Here is a 22562-nt window from a genome sequence, read left to right on the forward strand (position 1 = left end):
ATGCATGACTGAACAGCACACAGAGATAACTTGTGTGTCACAGTACAACTTCTCACCCTGGGAACTCAAAAACATTATGCACACGTAGCGTTAGAGCTGTAGCTCTCACCAAGAGAGCTTATCAGACTGTTAAGATCAGACTTATAAGACTGGCCAACCGCCTGCTGATTGAACAAAAGTGATTTGACTGTAATCTTAGACAGTAGGTTACGGTTCAGTGACATGCCCTGAACTTGAACTTGAACTACCAAGGTTCAATTCATACATTGGGCTAGAATGATAATAAGCAGGATAGCAATGAGCAAAGACTAATTATTAGGAAGGAATAAATTCCAAATGAATGTTTTGTAGGCTACTAACATTTATTTAACACTGACATCACAATAGATAATTTATAACTAGGCCAACAGGCTGTTTTGAGATTTACATTTTAGCCACAAGCTTCTAGATAACCTAAGTGTGTGTGGGCACTTTCTCTTGCCAAAAGACACTTCCTTATGAGCACACATGGGTGAGAAATTGTATTTGGGGGGTGGAGGTGTGTGTGTGTGTGTGTGTGTGTGTGTGTGTGTGTGGGGGTTCAGGTATATTGATGGCCCCATCAATATACCTGAACCCGATACCCTTAACTGCCCATCTAATTCAAGTCACTAAGACTTGCTTACAAAGTGATGGTCGGTAATCAAGACTATTCCCATTTGTGGAAGTGGCACCAGAGCAGGGGTGTGTGTCTCTCTCTAAGAAGCTCTCCAACTCTTCCAAGGGCAGCTCCAAACACTTCCAAGGGTAGCTCTCCAACTCTTCCAAGGGCAGCTCCAAACACTTCCAAGGGCAGCTCCAAACTCTTCCAAGGGCAGCTCCAAACACTTCCAAGGGCAGCTCCAAACTCTTCCAAGGGCAGCTCCAAACACAGCTCCAAACATTTCCAAGGGCAGCTCCAAACACTTCCAAGGGTAGCTCCAAACACTTCCAAGGGCAGCTCCAAACACTTCCAAGGGCAGCTCCAACTCTTCCAAGGGCAGCTCCAAACACTTCCAAGGGCAGCTCCAAACACTTCCAAGGGCAGCTCCAAACACTTCCAAGGGCAGCTCCAAACACTTCCAAACTCAACACACCTAACATGGACTTTCCTTTCTTCCCTCCTTCCAGTACACTTTGACTACTTACAATTTCAGCCCTAAATTTGCACCAAATTTCGGAGGAGCACCTGTTTAATGAAAGAGTATAAGGCTATAAAATAAGCACATATTTTGTGTTCACATATGCCCAAGATGTATCGAGGCTATGTTATTTTATATTGTTTCATAGGGCTTTAGTGGTGGTGTTGAAGCCTATAAGCCCAATAATTTCTTGTCAAGTGCTCTGTTTGTGGCCTTTTTTATAATATAGAGCACAAAAGAAATATACCTGTTATGTCCTCCATAGTAGAACTTTATGTAGGCCTATACATTTAGGAACAGATATTGGGTTCTGCCCAAAGTCGAGCAACATAAAAGTAACTTAAAAGTAACAATTAACTTAAAAAGTTACTTTCCATAGAGGGTTACTAAGTAAAGTAAGGGGTTACTTTTTTGAGAAGTAACGAGTAACAAACAAACACTACTTTTTAAAAGTAACTTCCCCAACACTGATCGCTACTTAATGATATTTCTCATTTTTGTAAGTCACTTTAGATAAAAGCATCTACTAAATGAATAAATGTAAATGTAAAATGTTCTTCTAACATTACATTTCGCCCATATTTCTCACTTTCATTTCCATGGCAATACATTGATCAAATACTTGTTTTCAACATTGGAGTCTTTACACACCTACGCAGTATTTGGAGACAGAACCTTGCAGCCTACACAGGATACAGGAGGTCTTACATAATCTGGACACTGAAGAATAGAATACCCAACGGAAACCTTCTGCAGCAGTTTGTCCATTCTCAGATTCAGTGATGGCTCCATACTAATAAAAGGCTAATTTGATGGCTAGAGAAGACTAGAACTTGGATTCACAATGTAACATCACATTACAAAGCTCTGTCAAAGTAAAAACATAGGCCTATTGAATGTCTGTCTCCAGGAGGAGTAGAAATTCAAAACATCAATTTCATATGTGGGTTTCCAAATGTGGCCTACTGATCAGTAGGCTATCAGGTTATTTTATCAGTATCAGGTTATTTTAACTACTGATCAGTGTCAAGTTATTTTAAGCCCAGAGCACCAGAGAACACAGTGTGAATATATTCGATTCTAGAATTCCAGTTTGCAGTCTACACTCATGGCTGGAAAGGAGAGGCCCAAGGCACTTCTGACCTGACTAACACTCACTGTCACTCAGACACTGAGTAAGCACAGAGCCCATCATCTGTATTGAGGCAGGCAGGTGGCCATTAGACGGCCTGTGGTGTGAGAGGGAAATGTGCGTGAAGAAACAGTCATTAGCACACTAACAGTGACGGCAGAACGGACACGCCGGGTGGAAGTCATCTCCGTGGCCAAAGAGCCAATTTCACAAGGCGAAGCGTCTGATTCACATCATTACTGGTGCTCATTAGTGGATGCGACGGCCGCGTCCAACTGGGCCATGGATGGAGCTCATATCAGCACTTGGGAGAGCTGCAGACCTGGGGTGTGGGCAACTTCACATTTCTGGTAACCATGGCAATGGCTACAAGTCTCCGAGCAGGCCATTAAAAGCACATCAGAGTTCCCAATTGAGTAGGCTAGGCCTTCTTTCATTTCTTTTATTTTCTAAATGCTAGGTTTGCCACTCTAAATTCTTTGAACACTTACTCTGAGACTTAGCCAAACTGTGATGGATTGTTTATTTATTTATTGGTTTATTTGATAGCGACAATGCATATTAATGAACATTGTGTAAAAAACACCATGTAAATATGCCAGATATGGATATATGGATAACGAGTGTATTCCTATTAGTAGCCTAGCCTACTTGTGTTGAGTCATGTATTAGAAGTATTGTATTGACTGATGTGGTCGATTGATCTACATGGAATAAATTACTGTCTCTATTCACATAGGCAGTATGGGAACACAGGTGAAAATATTTGACTATGCCCACACTGCCATCTAGTGTTACCTAAGTGTCCTGCACTTGCACCAGGCTATTTGTCTCTAAATCCAAAGCCAATAGGCCTTTATCACGGCAGCCCACGGGCAGCTGAAGCAGGGCTGTTCAATTTCCTGTTGGCAGGCAAACCACAGGTGTTCCTAAAAACATTAACGAGGCCTCTGGTTGAAGTAACTGTGGCCGAATCTGACACTTAATTAGAAACACCTGTGCTCACACAGGAACAGGGCTGTTCACTTCCTACTTCGGCTGCCTTGATAAAGGCCTATAGCCTAAGAAAGACAATCTCACTCAGCCAATGTTAGAAATATGTAGCTACAGGGTGTGAATATATGCAAACCTGTTTTGAATTGACTGAGTGAAAACACTATTTACTCTCCTGACACTGTTTGGTTAATGTCAAAAAACATTGGAAACAGTGTTTAGAAAGGGCAATCAAAGCTGTTATGTAATTTATCCAGGTTTCTATTTAGGCCTTTTCTTTGGAGATGTTTATATAAGTTGACCCAGTTATTTTATATTGGAAATAAAACATTCAGTCATTTAGATCTACTGGGTGTTGTTTTTTTTTTCACACGCTAAACTCATAGACACCATATTTGAGGTGTCTTAGATGCATTCAATCAAATAATTAATTTTGTGTTGATAGGGAACAAAGCCTGTGTGATGTGACCCTGCCACGTCTTTCTTACTCATGCAAAATAAAACAAATACCATTCAACAGTCAAGAGAAAAATTGCAGTTTATTTATTAATATAGGCCGAAAGAATCTCCACCACACATGGAAACATTTTTTCGGTGCAAGTCATTGACAATCACATTCTATGAGGAGGAAAAAGAAACAAAAAAATAAGAACATTTAAAAGCCAGCAACTTTTTTTGAATCTCGGTACAGACATGTTCCTCAAATTCTCTTTTCAAACTTAAAAAGGCATAAAGCAAACTTCCTCCTTATTCCATTTACCAGAAAATGCCTCTCCCTCTCAAGCAGACTCTAGAATCATGGATTATTCTGGAAAGATCCACAGTGCTCAGTTTGGCAGAGAGAGATGCTCATGACTTAAGAGAATAAAACATGGTGACACTATAATTTTTATCTGTATACGATACTGAGGGAAGCATGGAAATGAAAAAAAAAAAAAAAAAAAAAAAGAATAAGCTACTACATTTGAGCACAATAACATTACCCCTCCCATCATAAACAAACATCCATCCCCCCACAACCCAGCCCAAAAATAGCAGGTCTGAACACTTCTTCCCTCTCCCACTTGTGCATAGATCAGAATCCTCTAGAACCAGCTTAAGCTCCTACTCTACCTTGTCTCAGAAACTTCCCAAAACTTTCCACAGAATCTCTTTTATTTGAATATATGTCATCATGAGAGATGACAGAGGAGAGAATAATGCACAATGATCCCATTTTTTAATAGGACCTTCGAGAAAAACAAACAAAAAAAAAGTGCACGTTTAGAACGCACAACTGCATGTCCTTACACCTCTTCAACAATCAAAATCACTGATAACTGCGTTTGAATGTAAAGCAATGTCTACATAGATTTTTCTTCTCAAAGTAAAGCACTCCACTTACAAAGTAAAAAGGACATTACAAGTCTATTATTTGGTAAATGTGTAACTGCTACGGATTTTAGAAACAAAGGGTATGTTCATCTTCAAAAATCCATAACCTTTCAGTGCTTAGAGTTGGTTTTGTCATTTAGTTTCATTTTTTCTTTTTCCACTTTTCTAAAATTCCATTTTCTCGTAAAAATTAATGTTAAAATAGTGGAGTTGGGACTCTGGAAACCTTGGCCTTCCTGAGACAATATCCACATCCTTTGTGAGTGTGCAAGATAGTGACAGAATTATGTTGCTTTTACAGATAACGCCATAAATGAAATTACAAAAACAGACATACATCATAGGCTTAGATAGTCTGTTAACATCAACAAAAGTCAAATTCAAAGCAAAAAAGTACGACACAAACACTGATCAATCCCAGAGTTCTGAAAGTAGCATAAATCTTCAATTTGTAAAGTTTTTGTCATTTTTCTTTAAAATGGAAGATGAACTTTGTCCTTTAAACATCTTTTTTGTAAATCAACATTCCCATTATAAATTCCTTTATTTCTTGTGATCTTCAAACACATGAAATGTTTGTAAACGACAGGTGGCTTTTTACAATAAAAAACCCGATCATCTGCAAGCACAGAGAGGCACCACTGAATGGAGTCCTGTTGGTCAGGACCTCACATTGCCTACATCTCTGCCCACATATCAATGACATAAACATAGGGATCTCTAGTCTCTCTACAGCTAGCTATGGCCACAGTTCATCATTTCATGTTTATTTTTTGTAGTAGATTTTTGTATTGTTTTTTATTTTTTTTATTTTTTTTTTACTTTTTTGTTCTTTTTAAACATTTTTATGTTTTATAATTTGAACAAAAATGGTGCAATACTCAATGGATAACCCTTGTTAGGGGGCTATTCAACAATAAAAGCCACTATAAGGTAGATAAACATTTTACAGGTTAACCATTTTACAGATAAAACAAAAAACTTGTTTTCTTTAAGTCCTTGAGTAAACATTAACACGTGAATTGTCATCGCCTCCCCCCAGTACTTAGTCTCGTGTTCTCTACGATTAGCTGAGAGAGGGGAAGAAGACACTCAGTGCAACGTTAGATAACATCAGAATATAGTTTTGACAAGCAAAAAAAAAAAGAACAGACACAACACACTATACTGAACGGATGACAAAATAAAACATGGGCCTTAGCCCACAGTGAACACAGTCATTAGAGTGTGAACGCACACTCACACACAATCATTCAAGCACACAGTATAATGATCTTTTTTTTTTTACATTTAAACTAATGCTGAACTTTGAACTTATCATCAATACCTCAGAAGTGTAGAAGTCACACTCAGACAAAAAAGTGTTCACATTATGTTATTGGCGCTTCTTGATTCAAGTATTGTAACATTAATTAACTTTTTTTTTGTTTTGATATGTTTATGATCTTTATCTCTTCTAAAAAGAAAGAATGAACACATGGTGTCGGGGGGGACGACTGAAATATGTACACATACACAAACTAATGATGTATTGTATATGTTAAAACCAGCACATGCATATCCCACTGAGATAGGGACAAGTTTTTTCATGTGATCCATCAAGTATCAGTTAAATCCCTTCCCCATTCCCTCATAACATTTATTTGTGGGGAGAAACACATATTGCTCATTTTACATTGTTTATTCAATCCAGCTTTAAGTTAAAAAGGGAACATTTCATAGATTGAAATCCATACACATCTGTGATGCATGGCTTCATGTCACAGTTAAGCTGCAGGGATCATTTCCCAGTGCTGGTAGGTGATGACCAGATAACTCCTGGTTTTTGGGGGACACTGACACTAAATGGGGACATTTTTGAGGTCCACTGTTAAAACTGGACATTACAGTTTCAAACAAGGCAGTTTCAGACACAGGCATTTGTGATTTTAGTTTCTTTTTTAAAAACACTTTTTTTTCTGAGATGCAGGCCTTTAACCCCACTTATAGTTCTTAAGACTTAAAAAAAATGTACCTGTTCAAATGTATCATTCCCATCAGAATACTGAGGGAAGAGAATGTTGATACAGTAGGAGGCCCTGACCAGTCACGGTGAATGGAAATGTTCCAATTCTCTGGGCCCTATTACGTCTCATTAGAATGTCTCTTTCAGGAGAAATGATTACGACAAATACAGCATCCACAAAAAGGCAGCCCAGTCTGAGCCCCTCCTGGATGACAGAGAGGCAGGTTAGCAGACAGGAGACGTTTCAGTATGAAGTGCAGTTTCTTTTTCTCAACATATATATTTTTTACTCATTTACTATTTTTTTGTCAAAATTTATTTTAAAAAATGCAATTTCATTTTTGGTTTTTAAAAAAAAGAACAAAAACAAAATGTACCAGGGAATACCCAAACAACTGTGCACCTTAGCAGAATTTTGAACCCCCAATCTTGGTTTGACAGTTCTTGCTCCATGGAAACAGGGGGTCTATCTCAAGACAGAAAAAAGATTATCATCATCTCGAATGATCAGAATGAGGTTGTTGCTCGTTGTCGGCCTCCAGCTCCCCACCCGTGCGTGGCCTCGGAGGCGTTACAGAGGGGCTCTGCAGCAGGACAGGACATCAGATCCATCCTCCTACTGATCCGTCTACAGCCAGAATGGTGCGGAGAAGGGGGAGGGGGTCTGTTTTCTAGGTCTTTCACTGTGTTGGCACATGGAGTCAGTAAAAACAAAAACGGAAAAATAAGTGGACATCTTGTGAGAGCCCAGCAGCAAAAGGAGTGGAAAGAATGGGTCCCTTTTCTTTTGATTGACAACAGATCCCACCAATCCTGTGGATAGATACAGCAGGCCCTGTAGGGATAAGAGCTAAGAGGACCCATGCACAGGACAGACTCGTCGTGTCCCACTCCTAAACACGGTAGCTCTATGACACTTTGCCCCCAACAGACTCCCGCGATGCCGCTAGTATATAAACACTTATTTTTCTAATATATCTTTTGTTGTCGTTTCCCTCGCCCTGCCCTGAGATCAAGCTGATGTGAGATGCTGTTTTGTTTTTCCTTTCTTTTCAGCAGAGTAAACGGTGACATTATCCTTCCCGTGGAACACCTGATTTGGAGTGAGGGAGAAAGAGAGCAACATGGGACAGTGTCTTGGTCCACCCCGATGCTGTAGAGACGGACGATAGGGGTGGGGGGGTATGAGTGAGAACAGAACAGAGAGGAGTGGCTGCACACGTGCTGGAGGCGAGAGGAGGGCTCCACCCAGGCAAGGGGGCCGTAGCCTCCACAGACATGATTGGCACGTTGTGGTAAAGGGCTGCCATAGAAACACAGCTGCCACCTCCCCCTCCCCGTCCCCCTCACCCCCTTGAGTCTCCTTGGCTTTGCATAGAAACAGAAACAGAAGCCCGAGTCTGTTATGTGCCTCTGGCTGGGAGGCTCCAAGAGAGTCGGCTGAAAACGAGAAGAGAGCGCTGGCCGAAGCAGGCTACTCACGCGAGGGGGCGCTGTCTCTTGTTGGCGAGGCTTGGAGGACCAGGCGCTAGCGGGACACGGGCTAGCGAAGAGCAAGGCTAACGGAAAACGCAGAGGAGGAGGAGGAGGATGGTAGCAGCTGCATGAGGGAACAGGCAGGGGGGAGTCAGGGAGATGTCTAACACAGAGACACACACCCATACACACACTCACTCACTAAACATTCTGCCACATTAGTCTGAGAGGCTACTTGACAATCATCAGATACTACTAAAAAATTTATGAAAACACAGCTAAAAAAGCATGACCATTTAAGGTTGAAAAAAAGAAGGAACAATCAAATATGGCCCGTAATATTGATCCGCGTTGTGCATTCATTACACAGGACAAACAGACAGAGGCACCTCTTCTGAAGAGAGTTTCTGCATATGAGCATCGAAGGTAATTGTAGGCAGTTACCTTTAAAAAAAGACCACTGCATGGACACAATAATAATAGTCATGTGAAAGCAAACAAAAACAACAAAAAAAGAACAGAGCAAAAAAACAAACAAAAAAACTACAACACAGAAACTGGCAATTCCAGAGATCGAACCGTCTCAACTTCCAGCTAAAGTGATCGTCATGTGAGACAGCAGAGGATGGGGGGGGAATGGGGTACACAGAGAGAAGGAGGGAGTGCCAGCGCAGTGGTTCTATATGGAGAGAAAGAAAGAGAGAGAGGGGAGAGGAAGAGGAGAGAGAGAGAGAGACAGGCTGCTGGGCCTGGGGAGGGCGGGGCTGGGCGCTGGGGTTTGCGCCGGCTGCCTGGGAAGAGGTGCTGCTGCGGAGCGTCAGAGGGCCGGGAGCGCCGCCACCGCCCCGTCTCCACAGCAGAGAGGCACTCAGTGGGCAGACAGTCGGCCAGGTCGACGTGACGACCCCAACCTCGCCCCCCCCCCGGAAAACCCCCATGCATCACCACGACCCCCACCACCACTGTCTGTATCCAGGTAACATTGCATGAGTAGCGCTTCCTCCAGATACAAGAATCAAAAGGCTAAGAAAGACCATTTTGGAGTAACAGTGACATTCACTTTTTGATATATAGTAAATGAGAAATAAAACAGCTTAGAATTGAAACAAAAAAACACACTGCAAGTTTTTTTTTTGTTTGTTTTGTCTGATTGTAAGATTCAGTCTTGTTTTTCCCTTCATCCTGACACCAGTTCATGTTCTTTTTTTTCTCTTTTTTTTTTGTTTTGTTTTGAAGTCTGTCAGAGTCCCTGGACCAAAGAGGACCAGCAAAAACAAAAAGTATTTTTTAAAAATACAGATACAGTACAAAAGAGCTAGGAGTTGCCATTGAGTTTTTTTCTTTGTTTTCTGTATTTATTTTTTTTCAGTTACTCTTCCAACGTTGCGGCTCCCTTGTCTGATTTATTGGCATTGCAGGTGGAGCTACCTTCTCTTCATAAGTGCTATGATAAATCCCTTAATATTTTTTTTAAAATGTACTGTAGTCTCATGTTTGTACCAAATGCAAGGAACACTCTTTACCCTACTGCATTGGGAGAAACCCCTCTTATTTGGTATTGTGCCAGTTGCCCAAACCGCTTGACCCTTGTTCGCTGTGGAGACAGTCTCTGCTGGGTGGGGCGTGAGGGAGGGAGGTTGTGTGTGATGGGGAACGACATCTTTTTGTTTCCTTTTTGCCAGTCCAGTCTTCCCCAGCACAGCACAACACACACTGGCTTATGAGAAAGTCTCTTCCTCGTCCTCGCCCCAGCCATGTCTGAAGATACCCAACAGTTGCAGGAGTCACAGGCTTGGGTGGGAAATGAAGTTCATAAGGTTTCTGTAGTTCTCAAGATAACAAAAACAACAACAACAACAAAAAATATCCTGCTGTTCAGACGAAGAGCAGCGCAAACGATTCAATCAGGACAACAAGAAGCCCAGCTCGGGTTGGCTTCAGTGAGGACGGAAGAGTCAGTGGCATATATTGCACAATGCATCTCTTGAAGGTGGTTGTGTTGTGTTGTGTTGTTTGTTTTATGTCTCCTTTCCTTGATGGACCATATGACACAAGAGGACAAGGATACATGAATGCATGGGGCTTGATTAGGTCAGTCGGCACTGGTACTCGTGTTATGGTATGAGGAACGACCTTTTCTTCTTCTTCTTCTTCAAACAGTGGTGCATGGACACAAAAGGTCAGGTGCCTGAAGACGCTTACTCACAACTCGGTCCACACTCAGTTAGGTTGACGTGCAATTTGCTCTCAGCTTATGTTGCAATACATACAATTCAACTAAACACCAGCCAGGGTATACCAAACATGTAGCAGTGTAGGTCCCTTTTTGTAACGGGACAGTCTGTCAAAAAAAATTGAAAGCACTAGAAACAACATCATTATCATGGGGGGGGGGAGTGATTGGTCTTGCTCACAGGTTGCCCAAAGCTGTGTTGGCGTTGTTCTTCACGCTTGTTCTGGTCCAATCGCTGGCTCAGGTATGGGACTGTGCAAGTTTTCAAAAGGTTTCTTTAGTTAGTATTTGTTTAAAAACAAAATGCTTGAAAAAGGACCTGGAGAGCACTTAAGGCTAATATCAGTTCAATGAAAAAAGAAAAACAAGAAAATAACACGGTGGATAAAACTTCAAGAGCCTTTTTTCTCCTAGGCCACAGGGCAGTTAGGAAGTCTGTCTTTTTTTGGGAGAAGGGATTCATGAGGTGTTTTTAGAGTATCTGAGGTGTGGTTTGGGGCTGCCTCTTAAGATTGCTTCTCCTGACTAAAAACGAGCAAAAGGACAAAAAAAAGAAAAAGATACTAACTCGGAACATTTGTACTGAATGTCAAAAGAATGAAAACTTATCAAAACTACATGAAGAGACTTCAAAGGCTCATGTAATATATTGATTCTCCCTCGTCAAGAGTCCTTCCACAGCACACGGCATCGGAGGGCGTCCTTGATCCTTGGACGCCAGAGCGAACATAAATAAAAACTCAGGAGAGGGGGAAGGGTCAGCAGCCTCATGTTAGCCCAGGCCTAAGGGTTACAGCTCCACAGATAACTGATTATCGCCACATTAATTTGCTTGGTTTTTGCTCCATGTTTCATGTTTTGTTGGTTAGAAATTGTTCTTTCATTTTTTCCTGTTTGTTTGTTGTTGATATTTCTAAAGTTTCGTGTACTTAGCATCTCCGGGTCCAGCGCAGCAGCAGCAGCAGCAGCAGCAGCAGCAGCGAGGCGGTCCTCTCTACATGGACTCTCCGCTCAGCAGGTCTCCGGGCAGCAGGGTGTTGATTGGGATGGGGCTGCCGATCACGCGGGCGTCGTCTCCGCCGGGCGGCCCCCACAGGCTCGAGTAGTGCTGCTGCACGCCGCCCCACAGCAGGTCCCCGCCGCCACCGCCTGAGCCTCCCGAGCTGCCGGGGGCCTTGCCGACGTGGCCGGCGCTGTTCCCGCCGCTCCAGTGACTGACGGGGTGGGAGACGGCTGCCCCGCCCATCCGCGTCTGATTGGTGCCCGGGTTGGCCTGCCAGCTGGTGGTGGGCGGCAGGGACTGACCTTGTGCAAAGAAGCGGTTCACCTCCTCCTCGCCTGCGAACTCCGCCAGGATGGTGGTGTTTCCCAGCACGCACCTGGCCACGGGAGAAGAGGGGAGGGGAGGGGAGGGGAGGGGAGGGAGCACACCCAGGGAGCAGACATGTAAGTACTTCTGACTAAGACATGGCAACATCTGTCAAACAAGCCACCTACACCGTGACAATATTGTGTCCTTGCCACAATAAATAACAGGGCTCTACTCTAACATTTTTTTTCAGGAGCACTTGTGCGCCCAAGTTAAAAAATTTAGGAGCACAGACAAAAATTTGGCGCACAGTCAGTTCTGTACTTAACTTACACATAATCTAACATTATACTGCAGCTAACAGTTAAACATGCCAGTGCACCAATTGCGAATATTAAGAATGACTGACAACATTTAGGCTACAGAAAACAGGATTTTAAAGATCAGTGTCTAGTTTATTTTCAGTCTGTTCTATTATCCTACATTTTGTTAATGTAAAATAATATAATACCATATTTGCATTTAGCCTGTATGTATCCTGCCAAATGTAGGCTAATTTGTGAATCCATCTATAGCTAAATCAAATATGCCCATGGTGACCTATCTGACTGCATACTGCCTAATACTACTACTAAAACAGTACATTTTCTCTTCCACAAAAAAAAACCCAACATAGGCTAATCAAGGATATATGTTTTATACTTTTTTAGTTTTATTTGAAATATCTGCATTGATGGGGAAAGTAGGCAAGCGTTAGGCCTACTTTTCGTTTTGCACTTCAGCTTGTATTCGGTGTAAACAAACAAGTATGCGTGGAAGCCTGGAGTTGTAGCGTTCTACCTTTGAATAAAGTGGGAGTATTACGGGGAGGCTACTTTTGTGCGGTTAAGCTACAGCTATTATTTTGCATATTGCAGCCAATCGTCAACTGGGCTAAAAGGCATGTTAGGTTACCTTTCCTTCTCTCACTGCATTCTCAGAATCTCATCCTGTTCCTCCTATATCCAATGAATTGGTGGATAGAAGAACTAATTTCTTCAATCTTTGCATCTTGGCTGGCTAGTCTAACTTTCCGCTTTTTCTTGCGCTCTTGGATTTGATAGAAGCGACTAGCGAGTCACAACGCGAAACTGCTAACGTTGATGGGAGGTGTAGTTTTTATGCTGATTTTATGCTGACGTGATTCTATGGTTTGCACCAGTAATGTTTCTCGATGTTGCGGTGTATTTTGTAGACAAACATTGACATGGTTAGAAGTCATTCGCACCAGTGCGCCTAAATATTTTTTTGCACTCGCACAACATAATTTGGGCGCACTGTAGAGCCCTGAATAACGCTCTTCTCCAACTAATGCATGAAACACCTGTTACAGAAACCAAAGCCTCAAGCCATATCCTCATATCTCTACTCCATGTGCTGTATGGCTGGGGCGGACAGGGTCATGGGGACTCACATGTGCAGGGACTTCTGGGCTTTGGCGGCCTCCTCCTTGGAGCTGTAGCGCACCAGGGCGTTGCCCTGCGTCAGGTTCAGGTGGAATGTTATGAGGGGGCCGTGCTGCATGCAAAGGGTCCGCAGAGTGGAGCCGTCAATCTGGAGAGAGAGGGGGAGGGTGGGACAAACAACATCGTTCAGTGCTTGCGTTCCAATACACTCCCCCATTTATGATGAGGTTTGAAACGGAGTGTTTAGAGAAGTTAAACGTTTGTAAGTAGCTACCTGAGGCGTCAGGTTCCTCAGAACCAACCAACTGCTAGTTCTGTTGGAGCTGTCAGTGCTCCAGGTTGTGCCCTCTGAAAGAAAAATGACAACAATTAAAAATTGTAACTGTGGGAACCATAGAAAATATCAAACTAGCAAATAAAAGCAAATAAGAGCCAGATGACTCAAGTATTTAGTCTCAACCACAGTTATAATTTCTACTATCTACCCAGATAGCACAATAACAACATGCATTAATGTCTAAAGAAGGCTTGAGAAATATTTTGAGAGAGAGAGAGAGAGAGAGACTGGATGTGCTGACCTGAGTAGGAGGAGCTGTTCCAGCCGGGGGCCAGGCCCAGGCTGTGGCCTCCCCAGGTGGACGAGGGCTTGGTGTTGGTGAGGCCGGGCGGGGGGCGGGACGGTGCGGTGGAGTTGCGGGCGCCGGGGGGCACCTTCCAGAGCTCGTGGGACAGCGAGGCCTGTGAGTGGGAGATGGGCCCAGGGGACCACGTGGACTTCATGTCCAGCAGTTTACCTAGTGGAGGGACAGAGGAAAGGGGGGAGGGGAGAAAGTCATGTTACCATGGGAACAGAACGAAGAGATGAATGTCCAAATAGAACATTAGGGGATCTGAGCGAACACTAGGAGGGAGGGGGGGTCCCATGTCACTGCAAATCTGAAGGAGAGTAGACACACAAGTCCATGATGATGGGGGGAGGGGGTGGTGAGGTGTTATTAATTGCCCAAGAAAATGGCCAATCATAATCACACAATTTCCACACCCGAATCGTTAACAAGGACTCGCTACAGACTTGAAAAAAGGGTTTCAAGTAAATCAGTATGGAGCCCCAACAGGGAACAGAACACAACAGTAGAGCACCCACACACCTGTGCACACTAGATACAGGCAGGATAAACAAGGGACTCTCTCAGGATCTAAAGTGCAGCAATGATATAGTTGTGAGAAGGAAAACCTGCACCACACAACAACCATAACCCCCCACACACACACACACACACACAAGTACATGATACTCCAGATTTACTAAAACCAATAGGGGACAGGCCACAACAAGCCAATACCATGACCAATTCCCAAGCCTGACCACTGAGGCATGGAATTGGATTATCACATGCTGGCTTCCTTCAGGAGCGGGCTAGAGGATTTTGTAAATCTGGTGGTGACAAGTACAGCTTTTTAGCAGTCACTGGGAGCTTAGGGGAGTGGGGTTGGTCAGGCTTAGCAGGGCCACGACTCGAAAGGTCGAGAATGGGGGGGGGGGGGGCAGTTTTGGGGTGGGGTGGGGGGTGGGGGGTGTCAGTACCTGTGGTATCCTCCCCGTCGGGGGAGGACAGGCTGAACGAGCTTGTGAAGCCAGAGACTGGCCACTCACTCGAGGCTGGCAAAGAGCCGTTCTGTGAGGAGGTGGGAGACGAGTCTAAGCAGTCCCCAAAAATAACGGCAGCAAGTGCATGGGGAGGTGGGGGGAGAAAGATGTAACCAGAAATTAACATGAGGGAGAAAAGCTGAACAGAACACACGTCAAAAGAACCACATCATAACCTGCTGTAAACAAAATGATAATGAGAACTAACTGATAAATGACAAAAGGTTCAACTCCTTGAGTGGTGATCAGGCTTTAACATGTGTAGAACGTTCTAGAAGGATCCAGTGCCACCTGATTCCATAATCTCAGCAACACTAAGAGCTTGGTCAGGTGGTTTGAGCTCTGAGGCACTCGGATGTCTGTCCTGGCACTCACCTCCACTGCGGTCCCGCTGGAGGTAGCGATGGACATCCTGGATGTTGGTGTTGATGGTGGGGCCGCTGGGAACACTTCCTGGGGTCATGTTAGGGTCGTTCTCTGGGTCGATATTCTGCAGGCCCTTCCAAGGCACCCCAGGGCAGAACTCTGAAAGACAAGAAACGCACCATGACTTAACACCAAACTGTACTATGCTAGCTATCGCTATAACTACAGCTGCAGAATGTAGATATAAAAGTGTACTGATTGCTCATAAAAAAAACAATCAATACCCTGAAGACCTCCAACCATTTAAAGGCTGTGTTGCAGGGTTCATTTCTTTCAACGAATTTGCACAATTTGCTTGTTGGTAATAAACATTTAAACTGTTATCCATTGTATTTGATGTTGTTGGGTATCACAAAACGGAATATAATACGAAAAAGTAGGTACTATTTTACAGCGGTTTGCAGTGATTCTCCTTTCACCCACAATGCATTGCATTACGTCACCTTGGGGAGGCTACAGACCAAAACCCACCTTGAGACCCTTGAGAGTAACCAGAGAGAGGAGTGAAGAGAGACGAGTAAGGGAGTGCTCAGCAGTAAATAGCACTGAAATAGCACAGATTATAGATAAATAGATATAGGCCTAGTCTATAGATAGCCTAGATAGGTATGTAGACAGGTAGATAGATAGCTAGATAGTTAGATAGATTACGTCACATGCTGGTCGCTGGGTGAGCTCCTCTACCAGCATCCAAAACGCACTTGCTTCCTTAGAGCGTTACAGCAGCTCTCCACCGCAGTTTCTATGGGACGGCACAGCCCACACAAGCACCTGGCAAACTGTGACATGCCCTTACTATCTCCCTCTCTTGATAAGCGGTACCCTGACTGTGTCAATGACAATTAATCACAAGGAGTTAGTTATCGAAAATATGCTGAAGACATGACCAGCCTACTCGCGGCGGCTAAGTTTGCAAAACAGGGGGGGGGGGCTCACAGGTGGGACTGGAAAGTTAGCCCATAGCCATCATGATGCTTTATATTTCTAGATCTTCTGACTAAGTTTACCCGGTAGCCTACTTATCTGAACTAACGACAGGATCACGATCACTACATATAAATACTTGATATAAATACTTGATAGAAATGTATATGAATGAATATACATTTGAATGAATATAAATTTACGATTTTCGAAGTGTAAATATACAAACTTTATGTTGAAAGTGTAACCACGATGTCCATTGGAATGCATTGAAATGAATGAAGTGCAGATCATGTAGCCCCCAGCGTTACGTCATCACCGAATTGCGTTTAAAAAGCCTGCTAATCCCAAAAACATTTGGAGACATTTTTAAAAATGATATACATATCTTGAGTGCTTTATGTACCCATTAATTGACAGTGGTGGTTAACCTGCAACACGGGCGTTAAAGCACTGGTAGAGATATGATTCTATAGCCAATCTATCATTCTATAGCCAATCGACCCTATTATTATAAATGTGTACATCTCTGACTTCCCTTGGGGTGGTCAGCTAATGACATAAGTGACCATCCATGAGGCCGATTATGTAGCTACATGTCTCTGCACGTGTGCGGTGCCCACCTGGTGGCCAGCTGATGTTGTTTCCGTTGGAGATCTTCTCAGTGGGACTCTTGCCCTGCGCCCAGCTCTCGGGCGCCACCAGGGGGCTGGTGGGAGACTCGGAGGTGGACATCAGACCGTACGGGCTGTACGAGTCGTCCATGGGGGTCTTGCCAGTGGGGCCGTGGTTGGGAGCCGGAGGAATGCCACCTGGTGAGATAGAGACATAACACACACACACAAACACACACAATGAGGCCAGACTGCGTCAGCAGATCTTCATCAGCCAACGACTGGCAGAGAGCTCAATCCCTCACAGTGGTGACAGATAAAGGCCAGCTGCACACGAGTCATCAGGAACCATCAGGAGAGGAGGATTGACATGGGAGTTAAGGAATTCACTTTGCGATTCCTGAAGTCTAAAATCTTTGTAAAAACAAAGACTGGTTCTCGGTCTCTCAGGAACCAAGACCCAGACTGACCCGAAAGCTTTGTGGTTTGGCCTCTGGAAAACATGTCAGACATTCTTCTTTTAAAAGCCATGATAAATAGTGAAGCGAATGTGACAACGACGTGCAAATAGCCAGACTGGAATGTCTGTTGGAGCCCATTTCGGCCAGAGTTTGAAAACAGTGAAAGGTAAAGTGTCTGACTCACTGTCTGAGACTGAGGAAAAACAGGGATAAAGTTCGAAACCTCGCAGGGCTGAGTTTGAGCTCAAAACCTCAAAAAGTTAAAGCTATAACTGACAGACAAAAGCCTTGAGATAATAGAGTGTCGGAGGATATGACTGGAGTAAATGATCAGTGACTTCAGTAGTGGTCTCCCTCGCTGGGTCAGACCTGAGGGTTGAGAGCCGGTGGTCGTGGCTTACCGTGTTTGTTCATGCCGGGCTCCATGTGGGAGCCGTTGCCCGGGAGACTGTCCATGGAGTTGGGGTGTGTCCACTGGGAGAGGCGGGACTGGGGCTGGGGTGGGTCCTTCATGCTCAGCCCGCCCACGTCCATGCAGTTTACATTCATACTGGGGTTCAGTCCAGCTGGGGGAGGAAACGCCACACTTCGGTCAGCTTCACTTTAATGGTCACCCAAAACGAGAGAGATCCCTCTTGTGCAAATGTGCTATTCTTGATCCTTTGAGCAATATTAACACGGTCATCCTGCATTTTGTGTACACCATACATCTAATTGGCACATTATATCAATAAGGTTATCTGGAGTTTAAATACATGGTGAATACACGGTTTTCATGCAGATTAATTAATAGGAGCAGTGCTCTACTAAATGATCGAACGAAGAAATGAAACAGTGAGCCGAAGGACTCACAGAGCGGGTAGGTGCTGTACGAGTTGGGAGAAGACTGCGGCTCTTTGGTCTGCAGGTCGTTGAGGCCCGAGGCCTGGGGGTGGCCTGGGAAGGAGTCCAGGGCTGATTTGCCGGCGGCGGGGTGCAGGCCGGAGTGAGGAGGAGGAGGCTGCTGCTTCATCAGCAGGGCCTGGGCCAGCTGACGCTGGTGCTGTTGGATCTGCTGCTGCATGTTATTGATTGTACGTGCAACCTGCCGGGAGGAAAGCGTCCACATTTACCCCAAAGAGCACTCACTCACTCACTAAAACGAATCAAACAGCACCAATCACCTAAAGTCCAAATACTTATATGACCTGCTGGGATACAGAAACTATCCACATGAGCAACTAGCAGTATACCCATGAACGCAGGCATGTCTGTGAGGAGTGCTAATAGTGTTGTGAGTGTGTGTTGGGCTCACTTGCTGCTCTTGTTGTCTGATGGGGCCGGAGACGCTGCGCTGAGCCTGCATCATCTGCTGCTGGATTTGTAAACGCTGGTACGCCTGAGAACAGGAGAGAGGGAGGGAGAGAGGGAGCGAGAGGGGAAAGAGAGAGAGGGAGAGAGGGATGGAGAGAGGGAGAGAGAGAGAGAGAGGAGAGAAACTTTAATGTAATCCAAGAAATGGCTGCAGAAAGATCCCTCCACATCCACACACACACACACACAAAACAAACACAGTGACCACTGTTCATTTGATGGCACACTCAGAGGCTCCTCTTGGGCCTACCGACTCACCATTTGCAGTTGCTGGAGTTGGTACAACAGGGTCATTTGTTGAGGGTTTATTGGTGAGGTTAAAAGTGCAGGATTCAGGCCAATGTTTTTTGCTGCAAACTGCAAGAGCTGTGCTTGGACCTGCAGGTGGAAGGAAACAGAGGGGACTTAATCCACCTCGTCATCGCCCTGCAGTCACAATCATCGGACACAGCTCAGACTCAGCAATAAGAGTGTCTGCAGTTTAAATACATGGTTTTCATGAAGATTAATTAATAGGAGCGTGGCTCTACTACACGATCGAACAGATAAATTACAGACTGACAAAATGACCTGCTTCCAACACCCGAGACACCAGAGATAGAGCCTCGCCGCTCACTAAACACATCATCAGAATGATGTGTAGAAAAGCTTATTCCCATCACACACAGTAGTCGTAGTAACAGCAGCAGCACAAGCATGTGCAACAACTTATGGATGTCTGGAGAGAGGCCTCTTACAACACATGCTGAGGGCCATACTGCTTGATATTCATGACAGGACGAGGAAATGAAAAGCAAAGAGGCTGCAGGCTATGGGAGTCTGTCTGGCTGTGTGTGTGTGTGTGTGTGTGTGAGAGAGTGGCTCTGGGGCTGACCTGAGGGGAGAGAAACTGAGGCACTTGAGTGCGTAGAGCAGGCTGGGAGGAGCTGAGAGGCGGCACTGACGGCTGAGGGGGCGGAGCCTGCGGCGGCTGCTGCAGGGCCCGGGCTTGTGCTGCTCCGCTACTGCCAAACATTCCATTCTGCATCTGGGACAGAGAGAGAGAGAAAGAGAGCAAGATGAGTGGAAAATGCTTTAAGAGTTTCAAATAAGAACTAGAGAATGTAATTCCAGGGAATTACGAGTGCATGAAAATGGAAAAATGGCTGCGGAATGAAATATTGTTAAATATATTGTCTAAAATATAATCTAAGTAAAAAGATGGAGTGCATTTTCATGCACTCTAATAATAACTAGAAAAGCATTTCCTGAAGGAAATACAGTGCATGAAAATGCAAAGAATATGATGTAAAATATCATACAGAGTAAAAACAAATAATGCAGATATAGTTGCAATAGTGTTGCTAAGGTAAATATGTTGGTTGTTATGCCAAATTAAGTGGTTGCTTAGGTAATCCTGTTTGTTGCTAGGTTGAAGTTGTGGTGGTTGCTAGGCTGTTGCTAGGGTATTTGACATGGTTGCTATGCTGTTGCTGGGTTAGTTGTGGTGGTTGCTATGCTGGTTGCTAGGTTAAACTCATTGGTTGCCATGTTGGTTGCTAGGTTGTAATCCTGTAACATATTATAAGACGATCTGCATGGATATAACCACCCAGAAAAATTCAGAATGTGAGTGATAAGTTATTTTTTACTAGTTAATTGCAGCATTGGCTATATTAGGCTGTTATGCTAGCTCAGCCTTTAAATATGCTGTTATTTTAGTCATGTGGACTTGATTACTTGATTACTTGCTGTGTTCAGCTCAAAAATCAGTTTATTTTGACATACGGGAGTTAGCCTAACTGAGCTGTAGGCTATAGCACATAAGCCTATTCTGTTTTCATTTATTTTGTGATAATCAAATGACACTCATGATAACTTGAAATAGAAGGACAGAAGATAGGTGATTGATGTCCACAAGCACGAATTTCACAAGACAAATTAGAACAAACTGTTCTGGTAAAAATAATCTTGCCATGTTTAAAATGCTGCACTTTTTCCCTTCATAGCCTATCTCTGGCTATTCATTTTTGGATGACTGTAGATAGTTGTATTTTAGCCTAGGCTACGTCTTCGTAGACAGTAGGCTACACCATTAGGCCATCTTGAGAATAAAAGACTTCACAGCTGCTAACGATCATCCTCCACAACCACGAGGTAGGCTAAGCGGTCGTTAAATTAGCCTTTTGCTTCTTATTGTAAAACCAACTGTTAGGGCCTACACAAGTGGCCGGCATCCCGGTCAATATTTGATATTAAAATTTCAATTTTGAATTTGTAACCATGTGTAGCCTATGCAACCCGACTGTTGTAGGCTTGCCTACCACTCTCTGCAGTGCCTTGCCTACCATTCTTGCCTACCACTCTAGTTGTAAACAAACGGTCACATGACATTATGATGTAGGTGCAAAACCTTAATAGACAGGAGAGAAAGGAGCAATTCCCTGAGAATGTGTTTACATGCATGATGTGTGTGTGAATGTATTTACATGCATGATGTGTGAGTGTTTAAATGCATGATGTGTGTGTGTGTGTGTGTGAATGTGTTTACATGCATGATGTGTGTGTGTGTGTGTGTTCATAGCCAAAATACATTTCAATTCAGTTTAAACCTTCTTGAAGAGCAGGATGCCAGACTAACTGAATAACCCTCAGGCAATACACTTGTAAATTTGGTTCCACTGCATCTATTGTCTATGTAAGGTCCCGCAAGGGAAATATTGAGCAAGGTCTATGAAATATTCCTTGCCGGAAATATACGACAGCCAACATTAAAACTATTCAGATAATTACACATTACTTTTACAGCATATGTAGACGTTGACTTCTAACTCAAAAACATCATAAAACAAAGCCCCCCCCGTCCAGCGGCCAGCCTCTCACCTGTCTGTTGTTCAAGTTTTGCATGGCCAGCCCCGAGGAGACCCCAACCAGACCGTGGCCAGGGAGGCTGCTGTTGGCCAGCGGGAGCTTCAGGCCGGGAGAAGGCATAAACGGTGAGGTCATCGGTGGGTCATCCGACAGCCCGCCGTCCTACAATACAGGAGGGAGAAGAGCATGAGCATCAGTGAGGAAAAGAGAGAAGATCAGTGAAGAGAAGATGAGTGATGAGAAGATCAGTGAGGAGAAGATGAGTGAGAAGATGAGTGAGAAGATGAGTGAGAAGATGAGTGAGAAGATGAGTGAGAAGATGAGTGAGGAGAAGATGAGTGAGGAGAAGATGAGTGAGGAGAAGATGAGTGAGGAGAAGATGAGTGAGGAGAAGATGAGTGAGGAGAAGATGAGTGAGGAGAAGATGAGTGAGGAGACTTATCTGTATACTCATGAGTGAGAGACTAAGGATGGTTAATCTTAGTACTGCATTAGCTTGTAACTGCACATACTGCTTTGTGAACATACTGCAAATTAGGGCTGCAAAAATTAAATTGATTAATTGATTACACTTTCTCAACTGGTCCATTTAGGACATGTCAATGTAATTAAAGACATTTTAATTAATGAGTGCCTTGGCTGGAGAATTTTTCTCTCTTTTTTTGACTGATTAATTGATTAGTTAGTAATCGGTTAGTCCGTACCTCAAAACTCTGATTACAGCTTCTTAAACTTGAGTGACCCTGGGAATGACAGTAAACTGAATATATTTGGCATGTGGACAAAACAAGGCATTTGAGGTCATAATCTTGAGAAAATTATCAACAGATGATTTCAGTTATTTCACATGTGGTAGCAGTGAAAGTTGTATTGGGGCTCTGCTTAGATCTGTGTTTACACGTCCAGTGCACTGTACCCACCTTGTCCAGGAAGGGGGCCCGGTCCGAGGAGGAGTCTTTGGAGAGGGTCTGGGGACGGCACACCATGGGCTTGTTCAGGCCGTTGTAGTCGGACATGCCCATCCCCCGCTTGTCCAGTTCGGTCTTCTTCTCCAGCAAAGCACCTGGGGAGAGACAAATATCAACATCAACCACGGGAGGGACTACAACAGACACAGACACAGAGACAGACACAGGCTGGCTGCACATGACTCAACATC

At 44.0% G+C, this 22562-nt stretch overlaps 1 protein-coding gene across 6 annotated transcripts in view; it reads right to left on the minus strand.

Annotated features, from left to right (window-relative positions):
• Positions 1-3805: 3805 nt before the first annotated feature.
• Positions 3806-22562, minus strand: part of LOC125297848 (trinucleotide repeat-containing gene 6C protein-like) — a 52747-nt gene continuing 33990 nt past the window's right edge. For 2 of the 6 annotated variants that reach the window (XM_048248362.1, XM_048248356.1), the window contains 15 exons: positions 22324-22466; positions 22108-22146; positions 21416-21565; positions 19428-19580; positions 18812-18931; positions 18495-18578; positions 18053-18284; positions 17602-17766; positions 16749-16937; positions 15151-15300; positions 14713-14826; positions 13706-13921; positions 13402-13475; positions 13136-13275; positions 3806-11752 (listed from right to left, as the gene is read on the minus strand). In XM_048248362.1, the coding sequence (XP_048104319.1) occupies positions 11368-11752; positions 13136-13275; positions 13402-13475; positions 13706-13921; positions 14713-14826; positions 15151-15300; positions 16749-16937; positions 17602-17766; positions 18053-18284; positions 18495-18578; positions 18812-18931; positions 19428-19580; positions 21416-21565; positions 22108-22146; positions 22324-22466 (2354 nt within the window). In that variant the 3' untranslated portion in view covers positions 3806-11367. The remainder of the gene's footprint in view (positions 11753-13135; positions 13276-13401; positions 13476-13705; positions 13922-14712; positions 14827-15150; positions 15301-16748; positions 16938-17601; positions 17767-18052; positions 18285-18494; positions 18579-18811; positions 18932-19427; positions 19581-21415; positions 21566-22107; positions 22147-22323; positions 22467-22562) is intronic. The other 4 variants (XM_048248357.1, XM_048248360.1, XM_048248358.1 and 1 more) reach the window with 4 other exon arrangements.

Source organism: Alosa alosa, chromosome 7 (genome assembly GCF_017589495.1).
Source record: "Alosa alosa isolate M-15738 ecotype Scorff River chromosome 7, AALO_Geno_1.1, whole genome shotgun sequence".
Taxonomy (NCBI): domain Eukaryota; kingdom Metazoa; phylum Chordata; class Actinopteri; order Clupeiformes; family Clupeidae; genus Alosa; species Alosa alosa.